General features: G+C 52.9%; 12 protein-coding genes across 15 annotated transcripts; 7 read left to right on the top strand and 5 right to left on the bottom strand.

The window, feature by feature from the left end:
* Positions 1 to 697: 697 nt before the first annotated feature.
* On the bottom strand, positions 698 to 1648 carry KVP18_005025 (uncharacterized protein; the record flags this gene model as incomplete). Its single annotated transcript, XM_067949328.1, has 1 exon — positions 698 to 1648. One exon carries the CDS (start codon positions 1646 to 1648, stop codon positions 698 to 700), a length of 951 nt encoding a protein of 316 aa, XP_067807755.1.
* A 49-nt stretch (positions 1649 to 1697) lies between these two features.
* Positions 1698 to 2324, bottom strand: KVP18_005017 (uncharacterized protein; the record flags this gene model as incomplete). The annotated part of the gene is made up of 1 exon (XM_067949317.1): positions 1698 to 2324. The coding sequence occupies one exon, from the start codon at positions 2322 to 2324 to the stop codon at positions 1698 to 1700; it is 627 nt and encodes a 208-aa protein (XP_067807744.1).
* Positions 2325 to 2365: 41 nt separating this feature from the next.
* Positions 2366 to 2749, bottom strand: KVP18_005022 (uncharacterized protein; the record flags this gene model as incomplete). The annotated part of the gene is made up of 1 exon (XM_067949325.1): positions 2366 to 2749. The coding sequence occupies one exon, from the start codon at positions 2747 to 2749 to the stop codon at positions 2366 to 2368; it is 384 nt and encodes a 127-aa protein (XP_067807752.1).
* A 167-nt stretch (positions 2750 to 2916) lies between these two features.
* Positions 2917 to 3405, top strand: KVP18_005021 (uncharacterized protein; the record flags this gene model as incomplete). The annotated part of the gene is made up of 1 exon (XM_067949324.1): positions 2917 to 3405. The coding sequence occupies one exon, from the start codon at positions 2917 to 2919 to the stop codon at positions 3403 to 3405; it is 489 nt and encodes a 162-aa protein (XP_067807751.1).
* Positions 3406 to 3985: 580 nt separating this feature from the next.
* On the bottom strand, positions 3986 to 5740 carry KVP18_005024 (uncharacterized protein; the record flags this gene model as incomplete). The annotated part of the gene is made up of 1 exon (XM_067949327.1): positions 3986 to 5740. One exon carries the CDS (start codon positions 5738 to 5740, stop codon positions 3986 to 3988), a length of 1755 nt encoding a protein of 584 aa, XP_067807754.1.
* Positions 5741 to 5823: 83 nt separating this feature from the next.
* Positions 5824 to 6537, top strand: KVP18_005026 (uncharacterized protein; the record flags this gene model as incomplete). Its single annotated transcript, XM_067949331.1, has 1 exon — positions 5824 to 6537. One exon carries the CDS (start codon positions 5824 to 5826, stop codon positions 6535 to 6537), a length of 714 nt encoding a protein of 237 aa, XP_067807756.1.
* Positions 6538 to 6753: 216 nt separating this feature from the next.
* On the top strand, positions 6754 to 7287 carry KVP18_005023 (uncharacterized protein; the record flags this gene model as incomplete). Its single annotated transcript, XM_067949326.1, has 1 exon — positions 6754 to 7287. The coding sequence occupies one exon, from the start codon at positions 6754 to 6756 to the stop codon at positions 7285 to 7287; it is 534 nt and encodes a 177-aa protein (XP_067807753.1).
* A 365-nt stretch (positions 7288 to 7652) lies between these two features.
* KVP18_005018 (uncharacterized protein) lies at positions 7653 to 9182 on the bottom strand (the record flags this gene model as incomplete). Of its 3 annotated transcripts, XM_067949320.1 has the most annotated exons (5): positions 7705 to 7820; positions 7847 to 8412; positions 8442 to 8569; positions 8598 to 8703; positions 8731 to 9152. In XM_067949320.1, 5 exons carry the CDS (start codon positions 9150 to 9152, stop codon positions 7705 to 7707), a joined length of 1338 nt encoding a protein of 445 aa, XP_067807747.1. The 3 variants fall into 3 exon arrangements, with proteins under 3 accessions (XP_067807745.1, XP_067807747.1, XP_067807746.1); XM_067949318.1 differs by lacking the exons at positions 8442 to 8569; positions 8598 to 8703; positions 8731 to 9152 and having other exon boundaries at positions 7653 to 8318; XM_067949319.1 differs by lacking the exons at positions 7705 to 7820; positions 7847 to 8412; positions 8442 to 8569; positions 8598 to 8703 and having other exon boundaries at positions 8727 to 9182.
* Positions 9183 to 9291: 109 nt separating this feature from the next.
* Positions 9292 to 10785, top strand: KVP18_005019 (uncharacterized protein; the record flags this gene model as incomplete). The annotated part of the gene is made up of 1 exon (XM_067949321.1): positions 9292 to 10785. One exon carries the CDS (start codon positions 9292 to 9294, stop codon positions 10783 to 10785), a length of 1494 nt encoding a protein of 497 aa, XP_067807748.1.
* An 800-nt stretch (positions 10786 to 11585) lies between these two features.
* Positions 11586 to 12131, top strand: KVP18_005027 (uncharacterized protein; the record flags this gene model as incomplete). The annotated part of the gene is made up of 1 exon (XM_067949332.1): positions 11586 to 12131. The coding sequence occupies one exon, from the start codon at positions 11586 to 11588 to the stop codon at positions 12129 to 12131; it is 546 nt and encodes a 181-aa protein (XP_067807757.1).
* An 882-nt stretch (positions 12132 to 13013) lies between these two features.
* On the top strand, positions 13014 to 13853 carry KVP18_005028 (uncharacterized protein; the record flags this gene model as incomplete). The annotated part of the gene is made up of 1 exon (XM_067949333.1): positions 13014 to 13853. One exon carries the CDS (start codon positions 13014 to 13016, stop codon positions 13851 to 13853), a length of 840 nt encoding a protein of 279 aa, XP_067807758.1.
* Positions 13854 to 14154: 301 nt separating this feature from the next.
* On the top strand, positions 14155 to 14989 carry KVP18_005020 (uncharacterized protein; the record flags this gene model as incomplete). Of its 2 annotated transcripts, none has more annotated exons than XM_067949322.1 (1): positions 14155 to 14989. In XM_067949322.1, a coding segment is annotated over one exon (835 nt), but the record flags the coding sequence as incomplete, so codon positions are not given. The 2 variants fall into 2 exon arrangements, with proteins under 2 accessions (XP_067807749.1, XP_067807750.1); XM_067949323.1 differs by having other exon boundaries at positions 14155 to 14980.

Genomic DNA, 14989 nt, shown 5'->3' with positions numbered 1-14989 from the left:
ATCGACAAATCTGTCAACAGTTCAAAGTCCTGAACGGTACGTGAGTTCTCGGCATCAGCGGGGAGAGCTTCGCTCATGGCATCAGTGTCAGAGAGGGATCGGCCAAAAATAGCACCTAGGGCACTCAGAGGACCAAGTAGAGTCTTAAGCATCGCCACGTCCACAGCTGTAGGCTTTATCGACAAATCTGTCAACAGCCCAAAGTCCTGGACGGGGCGTATCTGATCCGCTGCAGACCTAAAACGTGGTCCTCGAAGGCTCTTATCAGCCAAAACGCCCGAGTCGCAGATTACACAGTAGAGAATAGCAGTAGAGAAGGCTCGCATTGCAAAGTTAATGTGAGTCGCTTTATTCAGCCAACTGCTTTCATGAAAATGGTGGGGTTCTTCGCAAGAAATTCACAATGTAATCGAGTCACCCAAATACTACACTCTTAAAAGGTATCATTTATTACAAGTTCAATTAAAATTTATTCTTCCGATTCAATGGATAAATTCTGATCAAAGAGGAAAATAGTAGCAGATATACGTTCGCCCCGTTGCGGGGCGAAATTGTGAATTTCTTTGCGAAGAACCCACAATGAATGCATCCAATGAACGTAGAACGTATAAATGCATCCAAAGAATAAATGCATCCAAAGAATAAATGCATCCAATGAACGTACGATTCAATTCAACCATCATCAGTTTCATGAGCGTTACTGCTGAGGCTCCTCGAGCATCGACTCGAAGAGATAGTTGGCGGCGAGCTGTTCGTTCTTGTCACAGACGAGGTAGGCTTCAACGCATCGTTCAGTCTCGAACCCTAATTCTTCCAACCGTCTAATGGCCGCCATCTCATCTTCTGTCAATCGGATTTCCTGCGTTTGTCGAACTTCACCGCCTGCTTGGCCTGCGAGGAGTATTTGGAGGAACTCAGCCTGATGATTGCTTATGGCCTCCGCCAGCGCTGGATTTTCTTGAGCTATCAATGACAGAATGTTGGGAAGCACTGCGGGATTCGACTGGATCAGGGATCGCATCTGCTGGAACATAGGATGCTCTGCTAAACCTGCCAAGGGGTGGTCTGGAGGAAGTACGACCTCAGTAATCGGTTCCACCTCTTCTGAGTTGCCCTCCGCAGCAGCAGCGTCGTCGAGGGGACCTGCTAGCAAAAGCTCAGCCGCCCTATCGACGTCCATAAACGTCAGACGTAGCGCTCTCTCGGCATCAGCACGGTCGAACCACATGTCGGTGAGTCGTGTAATAGCTTCTTCGAGTTCCTGGGCTGAGGGCTCAGCGGCCTCCGTTTGGGAGACGGGGGTAGCAGCAACAGTAGCCGCAGGAGCAGCTGCAGGGGTGGCTGCAGGAGCGACTGGAAGAGCGGATTCCGGGGTCGCTGCCGGCGCAGCTGCAGGTTCGGTCTCTACTCTTTCCTTCTTGTGCTTGGCCTTCATGGTCATGACGACGAGCTTGTCATCGTTCTGAAGTCGACACTCGGCTACTGTGGATTTATCATCCAAGACTACGCCTTTAAAAATCAACTTCAAGCAGTCAGCGTCCTCCTTGAGGTCAACTGATAGCTTCACCTTGACATCTTTGATGGTGCTCGATTCTTCAATCGATACAGGGAACGCCTGCTGTTTCAGGTTGTGAACGAGCAGCTGCATAATTGTTGAGTTTCTCAAATCACGTCAAACTTGGCTCATGAAGACGTTCTCACAACACAACAGCTGCATTAACACGGTGGCATATCTGCTCCTCCAACCCAGCTATGGCCGAGAACACTTCCGCGTTCTGGGTCTCGAGGGATTGCTGTTCGTCTACGACGACTTTCAGCTTGCGGCTAAGGTCCAAGTGACTCATCTTCCTTCTCTTGTTGACCGTGTCGACCTCTGACTGGATTTCAGCCAGAGAACGCTTAACCTGACTATGGAGGTGCTGGCTGTAGCCGGCACTGGCGTCCCAGCTGGCCACTCCGTATTCCAGCATCAGCTCCAAGTTCAGGCGCTCAGCATTGCGCATCTCCAGCGCTGCTTGAAGATGGCTTCGGTGGGTGCCCCACAAGTCTAGCTCTTGGCTAATGTTCGAGTCTGACGGGACTTTAGGAGCCAGCAAGAGCTCCTTTGGCGGTTCGGGTGTGTCAACCCCTCTCGTTGCCAGCAACCTGTCAATTGTTGTCGTTTTGGGTCGCGGCAGACTTTGGAGGTAGTCGCGCCTTGGCAGCTCCTTCATAGCCGCTTCCACCTGTGCGTCAATCTGCGTTCGATTGTCGGGGAGCTCGTCCACATATCCCTGCGCGTCAACCAGCTCGTAGCCAGCGTTTAAGGTGTACAACGGTAGCATAAATGCCTGTTTTTGGCTAGACCGGAATCTCACACGAACAATCACTTTCTACGGCTCTTGCGGGCCTTCGCTTCTTGGAGCGCGGCGCTCTTAGCATCTCCCTTAGGCGCTACAGGCTTGCGGTGCTTCTTAAGGTCGTCCAACGACAGACCAACAATGGCCTTCTGAACCTTCTGCTGTCGACGCTTGCGCTTACGCATGTTGAGGTCGGTAGTGTGAAGCTTCTTATGCGCGCGCCTCCAGGCTGTGGTCCATCTGATCTTCTGCGGCTTGCGCTTCAACAGATGCTTGGCACGGCTCTTGTTGCACTGGAAGAAGAACGACTTTCCATCCTTAGCGACGTAACGCGTTCCTCTGCCGGGATATGTACGGTACTCCGAGAAGGAGTCCTGCTCTGTCTTGATTGTTGTTTGGAGACTGGCCATGCTGACGTTGCGGAGCCCGCTTAAACCGCAAATTTGGGGACAAAACGGATTGGAGATCTTTAGTCGCGCGCAGTCTCTCAAACGATCGATACTTATCGTACCGGAAATACATGGATGTGTAGTTGTCAGCTCACATGTGATGAGGTATCCTCATGCATAATATCTAAATGTGGGCGGGCTTGACAATCATTGCCCTGGTTGCGGCGGAGCCATACTGTCTTCTCGTCGTTGACCCTAAGGACCCAGATATGATGCCTCGCGCGATGTCCAAAGTCCGTCGAGTCACCCAAAAGCAGTCTATGCTACCTATCCTCCAGTCTCACGCTGGCAACTGCGGGGACTTAGTGGCAGTCGCTGAAACCAGCGAGGGATTCGAAGTCTCGTGTTTCACAATGCCAAAGCTGTACGAATCTGAGGCGTACCTGGCTGACTGTGGCAGCGACAGCAAAGACTGTTACCACATATGCGGCGCTCCTTGTCCTGGAGGACGGGAGACGTCCCACTTGATCGCCAACTGCGGGCGTGCTGAAGGTTTCATCAACCGAGTTGATGGGCAACGTAAGCGATATGCTGCCTACTCAGTGTATCCATCAAACTTTCTGAACAAGCTGCCGCGAAAGATACGTCGAAAGATACGTCATGTGAAGTCCACATGAATAGATAGCATAATAGATTCGGCGAATATGCGACGGTTGGCTTGTTTGGTGGCTCTAACGCTGGCTGAAGACTTTGGAAATCGGGGGTATCGGGTTCGAGGTACTCCCACCGAGAACAATGAAATATTCACAGAAACATGCACAGAGATCGACGATTGGGGAGGCGATACCTGCGAATGCACGACAGAGGACTGCCAAGAAGAATGCGACCTTTTTTGGGACGAGGACAGCCGCATGTGGTGGGAGCACACGTACACAGTGGAATGTCCCGAATCTACGAGCTCTGCTGAACCCACTAAAACGTGTCCCACGTGTCCTACGTGTCCCTCATGCCCCACGTACCCTACCGAAAGCAGTTCGGCCATGCCAGACACCACTACGGCAACGGAGAAGACCGACAAGTCCAGCCAGTTCACCAGTGAGCCTGACAGCAGCACTTCCTGCTCGGTCTGCAACGTGAGCATGCGACACTGTCGACGCTGCTTGCCGCCTGAGGTAGAGCGAGAATACGTAATAAAGTACAAGGGGCGCAGAGTAAAGTTCGTAGTGAAGCGGAAGGGAGGCGCATGCAAGGCTCATGTCAAGTAGAGGCGGATAGGTGTGGGAAGTACTTAAGAAGTATGGTCTCGGGGATTAAGCTGGGGCCTATTTGTTGAACGCCGCTGAGTCTTCGACAGAAGTCTTCAAGATTCGTAGCGTCGAAGAGTCTCATAGTGTCAACGAAATGCGACTTCTGAGGGAAAACGCGGTCCATGCATTCGTGGAGCCTGCCGGCGACGACTGATTCGTAATAAACTGGTAACCAGTGGGGCAGAACCCCGAAGATGCCACCCTCCAGTAGCTCCGGATCAGCAGATTCCGTGACGGAAGGCACACTGCCAGGGACCAGCTGCTGGGCGATAGTCGGGAGAGAGCTCAGCCGCTCAGCCCTCTGTAAACCCGCTGCTCGGCCCCGCTGCTGTTCGCAGGCGTCCCGCAGCGCATCTCTGATCTCTGTGCGGACGGCGGTTCGGGCGCCAACCTCCAGACTCAGAGGAAAGGGTATGTCGGGAGCGCCAATGTACAGAGGGTAGCTGTTCAGCAAGTCGGGTCCGACTCTGAATCCAATCTCCTTTAGGAAGCCCGGCAACGTGGAGATGCCCATTCGAATCAGAACACTGGAAAGGGAGGGCATGTCCTGGTATACGTAGGACCAGGCTTCGTAAAGATCAGGGATTACGATTATCTGGGCCTCGCTCTCGGACCCGCGGAGGTTGAGAATGGAGGCCACGAGCTGTTGCAGTTGCTTGATAAGACTGTCACGTGTGATGTGCTGGGCAGCCAGAGGAACGAACGGCGGTGCTTCCGGGGCCAGACTAGAGGCTGAAGCCGTGCCAACTCGACTAACAGCCCGGCGCAACCGCAGCATGATCTCTTCCAGCTCCACCTCCGTCTTGTCAGGCGCGGCGTTCATTTGGCGTCTGCTAAATACATCGTCGACATAGCTAACCAAAGTGGGATACCCAAGGTACTGGAGCAAGCTGAACATGCTGAAATACTTTCCAAACGACTGTTCCCACGTCAACGTGAGTTGATTAAGCCGATCGGTGTCCGACGTGGTCTTTTCAATTTGCCTGTGGAGGATGGCAACCAGGTCTGCGAAGTCTTCCTCCAAGCGGCACGAAGCCTTCTCAATATAGATGGAGTCCGACATTTGAGAGACGACGGCACGGTCCTCAGGGATCAAAGGGTTTAGAACCGGGTCGGACCCATGGGGGCTACTTCCTTTCATCGCTTTGGTGGTTGTGAGTCCCATCAACTGCAGAACGGTTAAAAGACCTAAGTCATTTCCATGGAAGAGATGCGCATGTCCCCATATCTTCTGGTAATTCGCACTGAATGATGTTAGTGGCGTAGGACTGGTAGCCCGAATGACGGACATGCACCGTACTCGATGCTCGAAGGTCTGAGCCACCTGATCATAGCTCAAGGATTTTCCAACAGAGACGTTAAGGTTACGTAGTTGTTCTTCCACTGTTTGCAGGTCAGAGCCGGCTCTCACTGGCCTGTAGAGGTCTGGCGCGAAGTCGCCGTCAGGAAAGAAGGTCTGGGATTTCGGGTTAAGTAGCTGTTCGAGTTGTTCAGCCTCCTCCGCCAGTCTGGAGTCAGCGGTGCGTGCCTCAGATTTCCTACTTTTGCGTGGAGGGGGTGGCAACTCGGATGAGGCGGCTGTGGTGGGCAGAAACCACTCACTCGGGACAGGGCCATCGGTGGAACTGAACAACAACAGAGTCTGCACCGATAGCGGTGGGAATTTCCACGCAGACTGTGGAATGTTCTCGTCAGTTCGGGTCATTCTTATTAATTAATGCTGATTTCCCATGGAGGTTGTGATTGGGACTTCAAGGAGCGGGGGATCATTACGTGACGTATTTCTACATGCGAACGCTTCTTTTGCTTCCATGCGTCTTCGGAGGACCTCCAGTCCTCAAGGTGACTGGTTCCCTGGTGTTTGGTCAGAACCAGTTTAGGTGCGGATTGGATAGTCACAAAAACTTCTTCATAAACGATCCCAAGAATCGGGTTCTACTGGGCTTCGGCCAGGACTCAGTAACAGTCCGAAATATGGCTGTGGATGACATACAAACCTCACGTCTCAGCCGAGGCATACCTCAGTGGATAATGTGGTCTCTGGAGACCTTTGACGAGCCGGAGCACAAGTGGAAGCCAAAGAAAACCCAAACCTGTGGCAACAGCCTGAACAAGTTCCTCGGGGGTCATTGCACTCTGGGGGCTGAGCAGAAGGCTTCGAGGCACTACAAAGGTCTGCCGACTCACACTCAACTACGAGTTTCAGGTTTAGTGCACTTCTTCGACGAGTGGAAAGGGGAGACAGTGTACCTTACAGCAGACGATAGCATTCGTTGGAGTCATGCCTATGATTGGTGTGACGGGTTTTTCACTCAGGAGTGCAAGAACAAGGCGCTCGACTTCTGTGGACGTATGTTCCCTGACAAGCTCTCTCACTACTTCAGTGTGGAGATACCACACCAGAAGACTGACCTTTGGCTTGAAATCGCAAGCACTTTGGGAGCTAAACCCGCATGCGACGCATCGTTTGGCATCGACGACATTCTGATTGAGTTGAAATAGAATTATGTCATATCCGTCATCGTTATGCAGTCCAGAACGGCCGTTCTTCTAGGGACCTTAATGTGTGCAGGTATTTTGCTTTGGCGCTCTCCAGGGAGTGTGGTTGATCCGCCTGATCCGATCTCTAGGGTTTCCCTGATCGTGCCATGTACTGCGGCCGACGGTATCTTCATCCCCCGCCTTCTGGAGTCCGTCCGAAATCAAACCCTCGTCCCCATGGAGACCATTCTGGTGGTGAGCCCTGACACATCTCGACACGTGGAAGTAGACCTATTTGGGTCTCCGTCGGCGTTAAGATCGATGATTGAACCGAAGTGGCTCGACAAACCGCCTCCCTCCCACAAGGGTGGGTCCTTGCGGCACAGATCAGACCACGAGACGCTCCTGGACCTGCTGTCCTACGTAGAAGGCGCAAGCGATGTGGAACTTGATCAGTTTCCGGGGCTGCGAGTCATCATTACTGACGGTCATTTATTTGCTGGGGCAGCTCGGAAGCTGGGGGTGGACGTGGCCAATGGAGACGTGGTGTCGTTTTTCGATGTTGACGACTACATGCATCCCCGACGGATCGAGATTATTGACCGGGTCTTTAGGGAACGAGGTGATCTGGAAGTGTTCCTGCATAGCTTTCTCCTGTGCTACGTGTACGACTGCGCGGACAGGATGAACGACTGGAAACAGTCCCTTAAACGGGTCCCAGTGTGGGAACAGGACCCCGACCTTGCAGAAGTGCTAGCGAGAGAGCCGTAGTAAGCCAGGAGTCAGGCTGTGACCCAGCGAGCACTTAGAGCTTCTCGTCGACGAAGAATGGTTTGATAAGTCGTGGAGTCCCTGGGACTACCAAATATTAAAAGATCACCTGCCAACGCGAGAGCCTGGTGTTGAACCTCAGGCCGATCCCAAGTTTCGCTGGTTCTTTCCTGAGAAGATGAACTTGCCGAATTCCCGAGTGGGTTGGTACCAAAACGGGTGGCTGTCACTGACACGGAATGCTGCCCTGGAAGTCCCTTTCCCCGACACCCCTCGCGGCCAGGACTCCCAATACGTATGGCGCCTTCTAAAGGCCGGCAAGAACCTGACTGCCGTGCCACTGCAGCTCGGTGCGTATGTGAGGCCTAACGGAGTACGTCGACGCCGACTGATGAAGACGTTTTCACGCGAGAGGTTTCAGTAGGCCAACGCCTGACTCGCAAAATACTTGAGCCTTCGGTAGAAGCTCCGAATCTTCTGGAACGCAGAGCTCTGTCGGCCATCTGGCTGCCACAGGGTAGCCGGGAGCGGGTCTGTGGATAGAGGTCCCAGATCCCACTTTGAATGAGGCGAGAGATGGTGTATCTCTCCAGTACGAACACCATGAACATTGTAAAAGCCCAAAGAGAGGAAACCCGTGATAGAAATGAGTCCTCGATAAGACTGCGCATTCCCAACCTGTAGCTTGCAGCAAATGCCAAGTCCACCGTCTTCCAACCCGTCCATGGGAGGTCATGCTGCTCAGCGTTCTCCGAAGACAGCTCAGGGGACTCTTCGACGGCGCCCACCTCCTCAGCCACGGTGTCCAGGAACGATATCCAACTGCCAGCATCTTCATGGTTTAAAGCCAGCGCCCCTTGAGAGCTGAGTGCGAGGTCCAATGACATGGGGGTTCTGGGCCAGAATGGAGCCAAGTTGTCGAGGCCTGCCTCTTTACCCAGGCCCTTCCAGGCCGCATCATTGCAGATGGTGGGGCTTTTGAACTCTCGTGCCTTCCAGGCGCTCTCAGATGCACTCCACTTGAAGCCCATAGTTCTACAAGGCTTGGACTTCCGTTTCCCAGTCCCACAGGGCACAGATGGGAATGCTCTGTAGTTGTAGTACAGATTGCAGGCAGGTGTGAGCCTAGTGTTGTCTTTGGCACAGTTTTTTACCCAACGCCTACAATTTTGAATGCGTTGTATGTCAGAGCGCACTGCGCGTAGATGCTGTCAATGACCCACTCAGCTCTTACGCAACTACCTATGACGAGGTGGTAAACACAGAGGAACAGCAGTACAGCCTGAATCACTGGGCTACTCCCAACCCACTAGTGCCACATTGAGCACCTTCACCACCCACCCAGACGCACGAATGAAGTGTGCCGCCAACTTAAACCGGGTGGGAGGAGACCCAACGAACTGGGCGTCTGGTTGACTGTTGATAACGAGGCTGGCCGCTCACTTAGCGAACACAGAGTACGCGCGCCCTCGAAAGAAGTAGATGAGAGCGTGCATGCCCTGAAGCACTGCTAGGCAACCCAGAATAGCTACGGGCCAATGAAAATGCGAGGGGGTCGGATACCAGGTCCAATGGTCGCTTACAGTGCAAGTGTAGTTCGGTCGCGTAGGCGGATTCACCATCGTTGGGTAACGCGCCTTCTCAAGGGACTCGACCCACACCAATGTCCCATGGGCATCTGGAGTGGCTACGTGGTCATAGAATTTGTTCTTAGGATCAGAGCTCATGAAGGCCAAGACTATGCCAGAACTGATTAGGGCTTGGCACATCCGACTCAAGGCGAGCAGGTCACTGCTGACGGTCTGCCTGTACGTAACGTCTCCATTCCTCCACAACAGCAGCCTTTTCAAAAAGAGACCGCTCATGATTTCTGCCGGCAGACGCGATTTCAACATGACCACTACACGACTGGACCTTACAACGACGCAGCTCCCTGAGAGCGCCTGCGGTCATGATCTTACCTCTGAAGGTCGTTGTGCGCCCAGCCAGAAATCCTAGTTTTCCATGCTCGGCTATAGTGTCTCCGACAGTGGACTCCAGGTCTACAAATTCACCGAGCAGGGTCAAGCCGAAACGCTGTTGGAGCTGCCCGAGGCAGAGGTGGCGCAGTGGTCACCTGATGGGCGTGTCCTCGCTGTTGCCTCCGCAACGCCAGTACCGACACTGAGCGTTTTTGATGGCGAGTCGTTGGAGCTGCTGCATAAGTGGTCTCCTTGCGTAAACAAGATCGTGCGGATGAAACTGTCGCCTCAGGGAAACTATGTGGCACTGTGCAGTCGATACGAGGTCAGCGACCCTAAAAATTTCCGGATAGTCAGGTTGTCTGATGGGGAGATCCTCGTCAACCACGCTTTGGGGAACTACGTGGAAGCCTTTCCTCCGTGCCAATGGTCGAGCAAAGAAACTTTTTTGGGGTACCAGGCTACCGGTCGAGGCGTGGACGTCTACAGAATGTCGGATCTGCTGATTGGGCCTGGTAACGCTGCCTGGACTACTGTTCCACATGATCGGATGACGACATTCCACATGGGCGTGGAGAAGGGCACTACCTGTTTGGTGGCCACTGCGAGCACCTCGACGCGAAAGAAGAAAAGCTCTCCTGGGTCGGTGAAGGTGACGAACATCTTCGCTCCGAAAACGATTCTGCAGTCCACATCCTACTTCAACTGCGATTCTGTTACGTTGATGATGAACCATGACGACACAGGCCTCATTGCCATAACGCATTCGGAGGTGGATTCCACAGGCCAGTCCTACTACGGAAAAGATGTCGTGTATCTGCTGCCCTTGGTAGGAGCTGGCAAAGCCATGCAACCCATCACCGAGGGGCCCATCCACGACATCATATGGTCGACAACAGAAAATAAATTTGCCGCTGTTAGTGGCCCGATACCTCCCAAGGTGAGTCTTTTCGACGGGGCAACTGGGAAGCCTATCGTTGACTTTGGAACTTCGAGACGGAATACCTTGCGATTCAGCAAATGTGGGCGTTTCCTGCTCTCTGGAGGTTTCGGAAATATGGCAGGTCTCACGGACATCTGGGACCTGCGGAAGCTCGCTGTGGTAGGGTCCAATCGCCTCGACTGTACCGTCCTTTGCTCGTGGGCTCCTGACTCCAGGTGGATTCTATGTGCGTCTGCGCTCCCACGTATGAAGGTTGACAATCACTTCAAGATCGTGCAGTACAATGGAGCTGTTCTGGCGACGACATTAATGGACGGCCTTACCTCGTTCGAGTGGCGACCTGAGGACTGCGAGTTCATGGAACCGGACGCAGGTCTGCAACCGGTTGGCTACGGTGAAGAGACGAAAAAGGCGGAACAGCTCAGCAAGGAGACGAACGTGGGAATGGCGAAGGATCTCTCGAAGCCGAACTCCACAGCTGTCCCAGGAGCGGACTTTGTCGGAGGAATTTCCACGAAAAGGAAGAACAAGAAAAAGAACAAGGCAGCAGCTGACGAAGGGTTTGCGTTCACTATCGAGACTCCAACCTTTTGATTGTGAGGTTGTCCATGTCCACCCGTCCTGGGGGGATGAGCAGAAGGACCATGTCCCGGTCAAACTCCTCTTCAGCGCAACATTTCTCGACTCGGCGAACAAATCTTTTGACTGTTGTATCCGTCGTCAACTCCTTCAGAGAGGTCGCCACCGTTGCAGGAAGGGTTCCTTTCCAGGTCGTCTTAGATTTCTTGGGAGAGGGTTGAGGGAGGGAGTTGGGTTTTCTCTTGGAATTTTTCTCAGTTTTGTTCTCCAGCACAGAATTGTTTTTTTCCGCCCGTTCAACTGGTTTCTTGCCTTGGTCCTTGCCAGCATACTGTCCCCAGTACTGCTCCTTCTCCGTTTTACACTCCGAATGTTTCTTGTAATCCTCTCCAGCGAAAGTCTTACGACAATCCAAACAGGTAAAGGTCCATGCATCTCTACACTTAGTGAGGTAATGTTTCTCCACTTGCTGCTTCTTGAGCGAGGCCTGACAAAGGTCGCAAATGAACGTCACCATCCGAAAATCGGAATAATGGCGCTGTCTCTGCGAAGTACCGTTCTCAATTGGTTGGATTCTCGCTTTGTGCGAGAGGTCCAATTCTCGGAGACAGCCCATATTTTATAAGTCCATGTCAGACATTACCACCACGATACGCGAATGTGTTTCTGCATAAGGGCTGCTTGGTGTCTACTGTAGTGTGTGAGTAATTGTGCATAGATAAATCATCTCTGATGTCTGATGAATTCGGACGGATAGAATGAGAGGAGTTTGAATCTCCACTGTGAAGCGAGCTCGAATTCCAGATTTTCCGTAGATGTCAGCAGAGGAGGAACGGAAGGCAACCAAGCTGCTCGGACTTCGTAACGAAGAGAAGCACGATGAGACTCAGCCTGGAGACGATGCGGAAGATGGCGAGTCGGGCTCGCCCCCCGAGCAGCCTGAGGTCGACGAGGTGGACCAACGATCTGTTTATGTCGGACAGGTCGACTACGAATGCTCCCCTGAGGAACTAAAGGCACACTTCGCAGACGCCGGTCCCATAAAACGTGTCACTATCCTCGTCAACAGCCATACGGGAATGTCTAAGGGTTACGCCTATATCGAGTTCAACGAGCCAGAGTCGGCAACCAAGGCCCTGGAGCTGAACGATTCAGAGTTACGCGGCCGGCAGCTCAAGGTTCGAGAAAAGCGCACCAACATCCCAGGAGTCACCAAGAAAAAGTACGTGCCTCCGCACATGCAGCCCTTTATGGGTGGCTTCATGCCCTTCCGGGGCCGAGGTCGTGGGAACGTGCGCGGGTTCTCCAGCCGCGGCAGAGGCAGGGGCAGAGGAGGCGCTGTGCGTTCTACACCCTACTGAGTTTGGTGGCGTGGACGATGTAGTTCACCTTAAGACTGCGACAGAGCCGAGACCGACGCGATAGTGGGTTGTAGCGGATGCCTGCACTGGTATTAACTTCGAATCCGCTTTGGGTTGCCATCCTTTCCAACTCTGATGGCTTGATTAGATTTCGGTATTGGTGGCTCCCTTTAGGAATGATTCCCAAGATGTATTCTCCCGCAATGATGGCCTGCAGGTAGCATCGAATTCCACGGTTAAGCGTCGAAAAGAAAGCGTCACCTCCAGGCCTCAGAACCTCTGAGCACGCATCAATCATGGCCTTCGGATCGGCCACATGCTCCAAAACCTCCAGACACGTAACGGCGTCGTAGTAACCACCGTGACTCTCAACGTGATCTTCCACATTTTCCAGTCGGTAGTCGATATTCAGGTCTGCAAGTCGGGCATGCTGTCGAGCAGCATCAAGCGACGCGTTTGAAATATCGAGACCTGTAACATTGGCGCCGCCCTTACTCATTGACTCGCTGAGAATGCCGCCTCCGCAACCCACATCGAGAATGTTCTTCCCTTTGAATGACCGCAGTCTAGATAGTATGAAACCGGTTCGCACAGAGTTCACCCCGTGCAACCCCCGAAAAGGGCCTGTAGGTGACCACCATTCCTGTGCTAAGCGGCTAAACATCAAGTTCCCCTTCTGGACGCTGAAAAATCGCCGAAGACTGAAACTACCCGGCATGAATTAATGGTAATTGTCGGGTGCCAATATCAAGATTATGCCGACAACTTCTCTGCTGTGGGCAGTCCAACTCTGATTTGACTTCGGTATTAGTGAATTCCTTTAGGGAAGGAACGAACGTTTACGGTTTTCTAGTGCTCCAGAGAGCAAAATATGCATTTCTGATGGTCAGTACCAACTTGATACTTGAGGGCTTCGACGTCTCAACTCTCAAGGTGGTCACCAACCCCGTCGCCATCATGACCTCCCTGGACTCGCTAGGCCGAGGATCGGAGAAGTTTAGGATCGGCACTCTGTTCGGTAGCCAGCGGGAGCGTACCTTGACTGTTTCGGATTGCGTGGTTAACGCCTTCTCAGTCAGCGATGATGGTTTCACAGTCAGTATGAATACGTCCCACTACGAGGAGATGATCAACTTGAAGAAGAGGACGAACCCTACCGACGTAGTGGTGGGCTGGATCGTAACCACTTCCAATCCGCGAGCGCTCTTGAGCATCAACGACTGGGCTGTGGAGAACCGCAAAATCTCGAGGTGGTCAGCTAAGAAATGCTTGGTTGAACCGATATTCATCTGCGTCACCCCAGAGAAGACCTCTGGGAAAATAGGCCTACAGTGCTTCCAGAGAGGCCCCCTGAAGAACTTGGCCGCTTTTAACACCGTGCACATGCGGCTGGAGATGCCGACACTGGACCCGTCGACCGTCAGCGCGATTTTACAAAGCCGAATGACCGCTGTCCGAGATCGAAACTGCGGCGGCTTCTGCACGGACGACTTCAAGCAGTCTTGCGAGATTCTTCATAGCCTGCTTGAGCAGGCCAGTGCCTACGTAGCCGTCGCGCGTCGAGCAGGAGGGGACTCTGAGGTGGCTCGGCAATTGCTGATGTTGCTGAGCGAGTTGCATACGGACCTCACCAATATTCCTGACGTCATAGCTGACTGTGACGTCGTGAGCGAGGTCATGGGTCTAGTTCAGCCGCAAGTCCCTTGTCAACGGAAGTGTTGAAAGGTCGCTATGTCGTTTTCGCCTGTTCACAAGGTGGTCAAACCAACCTACGCTTATCAACAACAACACTCGTTTCAGTGTATTTCACACGCGACTAAAGCGCAAGGGCAAGAGGCAACCTATCACTTCGTTCTGCGCTCTATGTGAGAGAGATACAGTCACAATCAGCACGGCGGTCTACTGCGGCAGACCAGTCAGTCTGGGAACACTGGTCGACTCTTTTTTGGTTGTTTCAATTCAACCCTCAGTGATACCGATTACGGCCACTCTTGATTCATGGACGCAAAGAAACATGTAATGTATGATCATGGACCTACCAGATATGACCGAAACTAACATTAAGATGGCTTCCACCATTGTCAGCATTCAAGCCCGCGAGATCATCGACTCGCGCGGAAATCCAACCGTTGAGGTTGACCTAACAACTAAGGAAGGTCTCTTCAGGGCTGCTGTGCCCTCTGGCGCTTCAACCGGCATCTACGAGGCTCTTGAGCTTCGTGATGGCGATAAGTCGAGGTACCTGGGAAAGGGTGTATTGAAGGCGATTGAGAACGTCAATACCATAATAGCTCCGGCATTGGTAGGCATGGACGTTACTCAACAGACTGCCATTGATAAGAAAATGGTTGAGGAGCTCGATGGCACCCAGAACGAGTTTGGATGGTGCAAGCAGAAGCTCGGCGCCAATGCCATCCTCGCAGTGTCCATGGCTGTGTGCCGTGCTGGCGCTGCGGCCGGCGGACTGCCTCTGTATCAGTACGTTGCCCGCCTTGCTGGGACCTCGCAGAATTCCTATGTCCTTCCTGTCCCTGCCTTCAACGTCATCAACGGAGGTACCCACGCCGGAAACAAACTCGCCATGCAAGAGTTTATGATCCTTCCCGTGGGTGCGAAGACCTTCAAAGAGGCAGTGAAGATGGGTGCAGAGGTGTACCACAACCTAAAGTCAGTCATTAAGTCTAAGTACGGTATGGACGCCACGAACGTTGGCGACGAGGGAGGTTTCGCACCCAACATTTTGTCGAACTTTGAGGCTTTGGATATCCTGACTGAGGCAATCAACGCTGCTGGACATGAGGGCAAGGTCAAGATCGGCATGGACGTCGCTGCTTCCGAATTCTGGAAGGGTGACCAGA

Source organism: the organism of the source record quoted next, assembly GCF_019968955.1.
Source record: "MAG: Porospora cf. gigantea A chromosome Unknown PgA_NODE_561_length_14989_cov_383.732, whole genome shotgun sequence".
In the NCBI taxonomy this organism is placed as follows: Eukaryota; Apicomplexa; class Conoidasida; order Eugregarinorida; family Porosporidae; genus Porospora; species Porospora cf. gigantea A.
The sequence above is the reverse complement of the archived record's forward strand: the minus strand, read 5'-3'. Positions and strand labels throughout refer to the sequence as shown.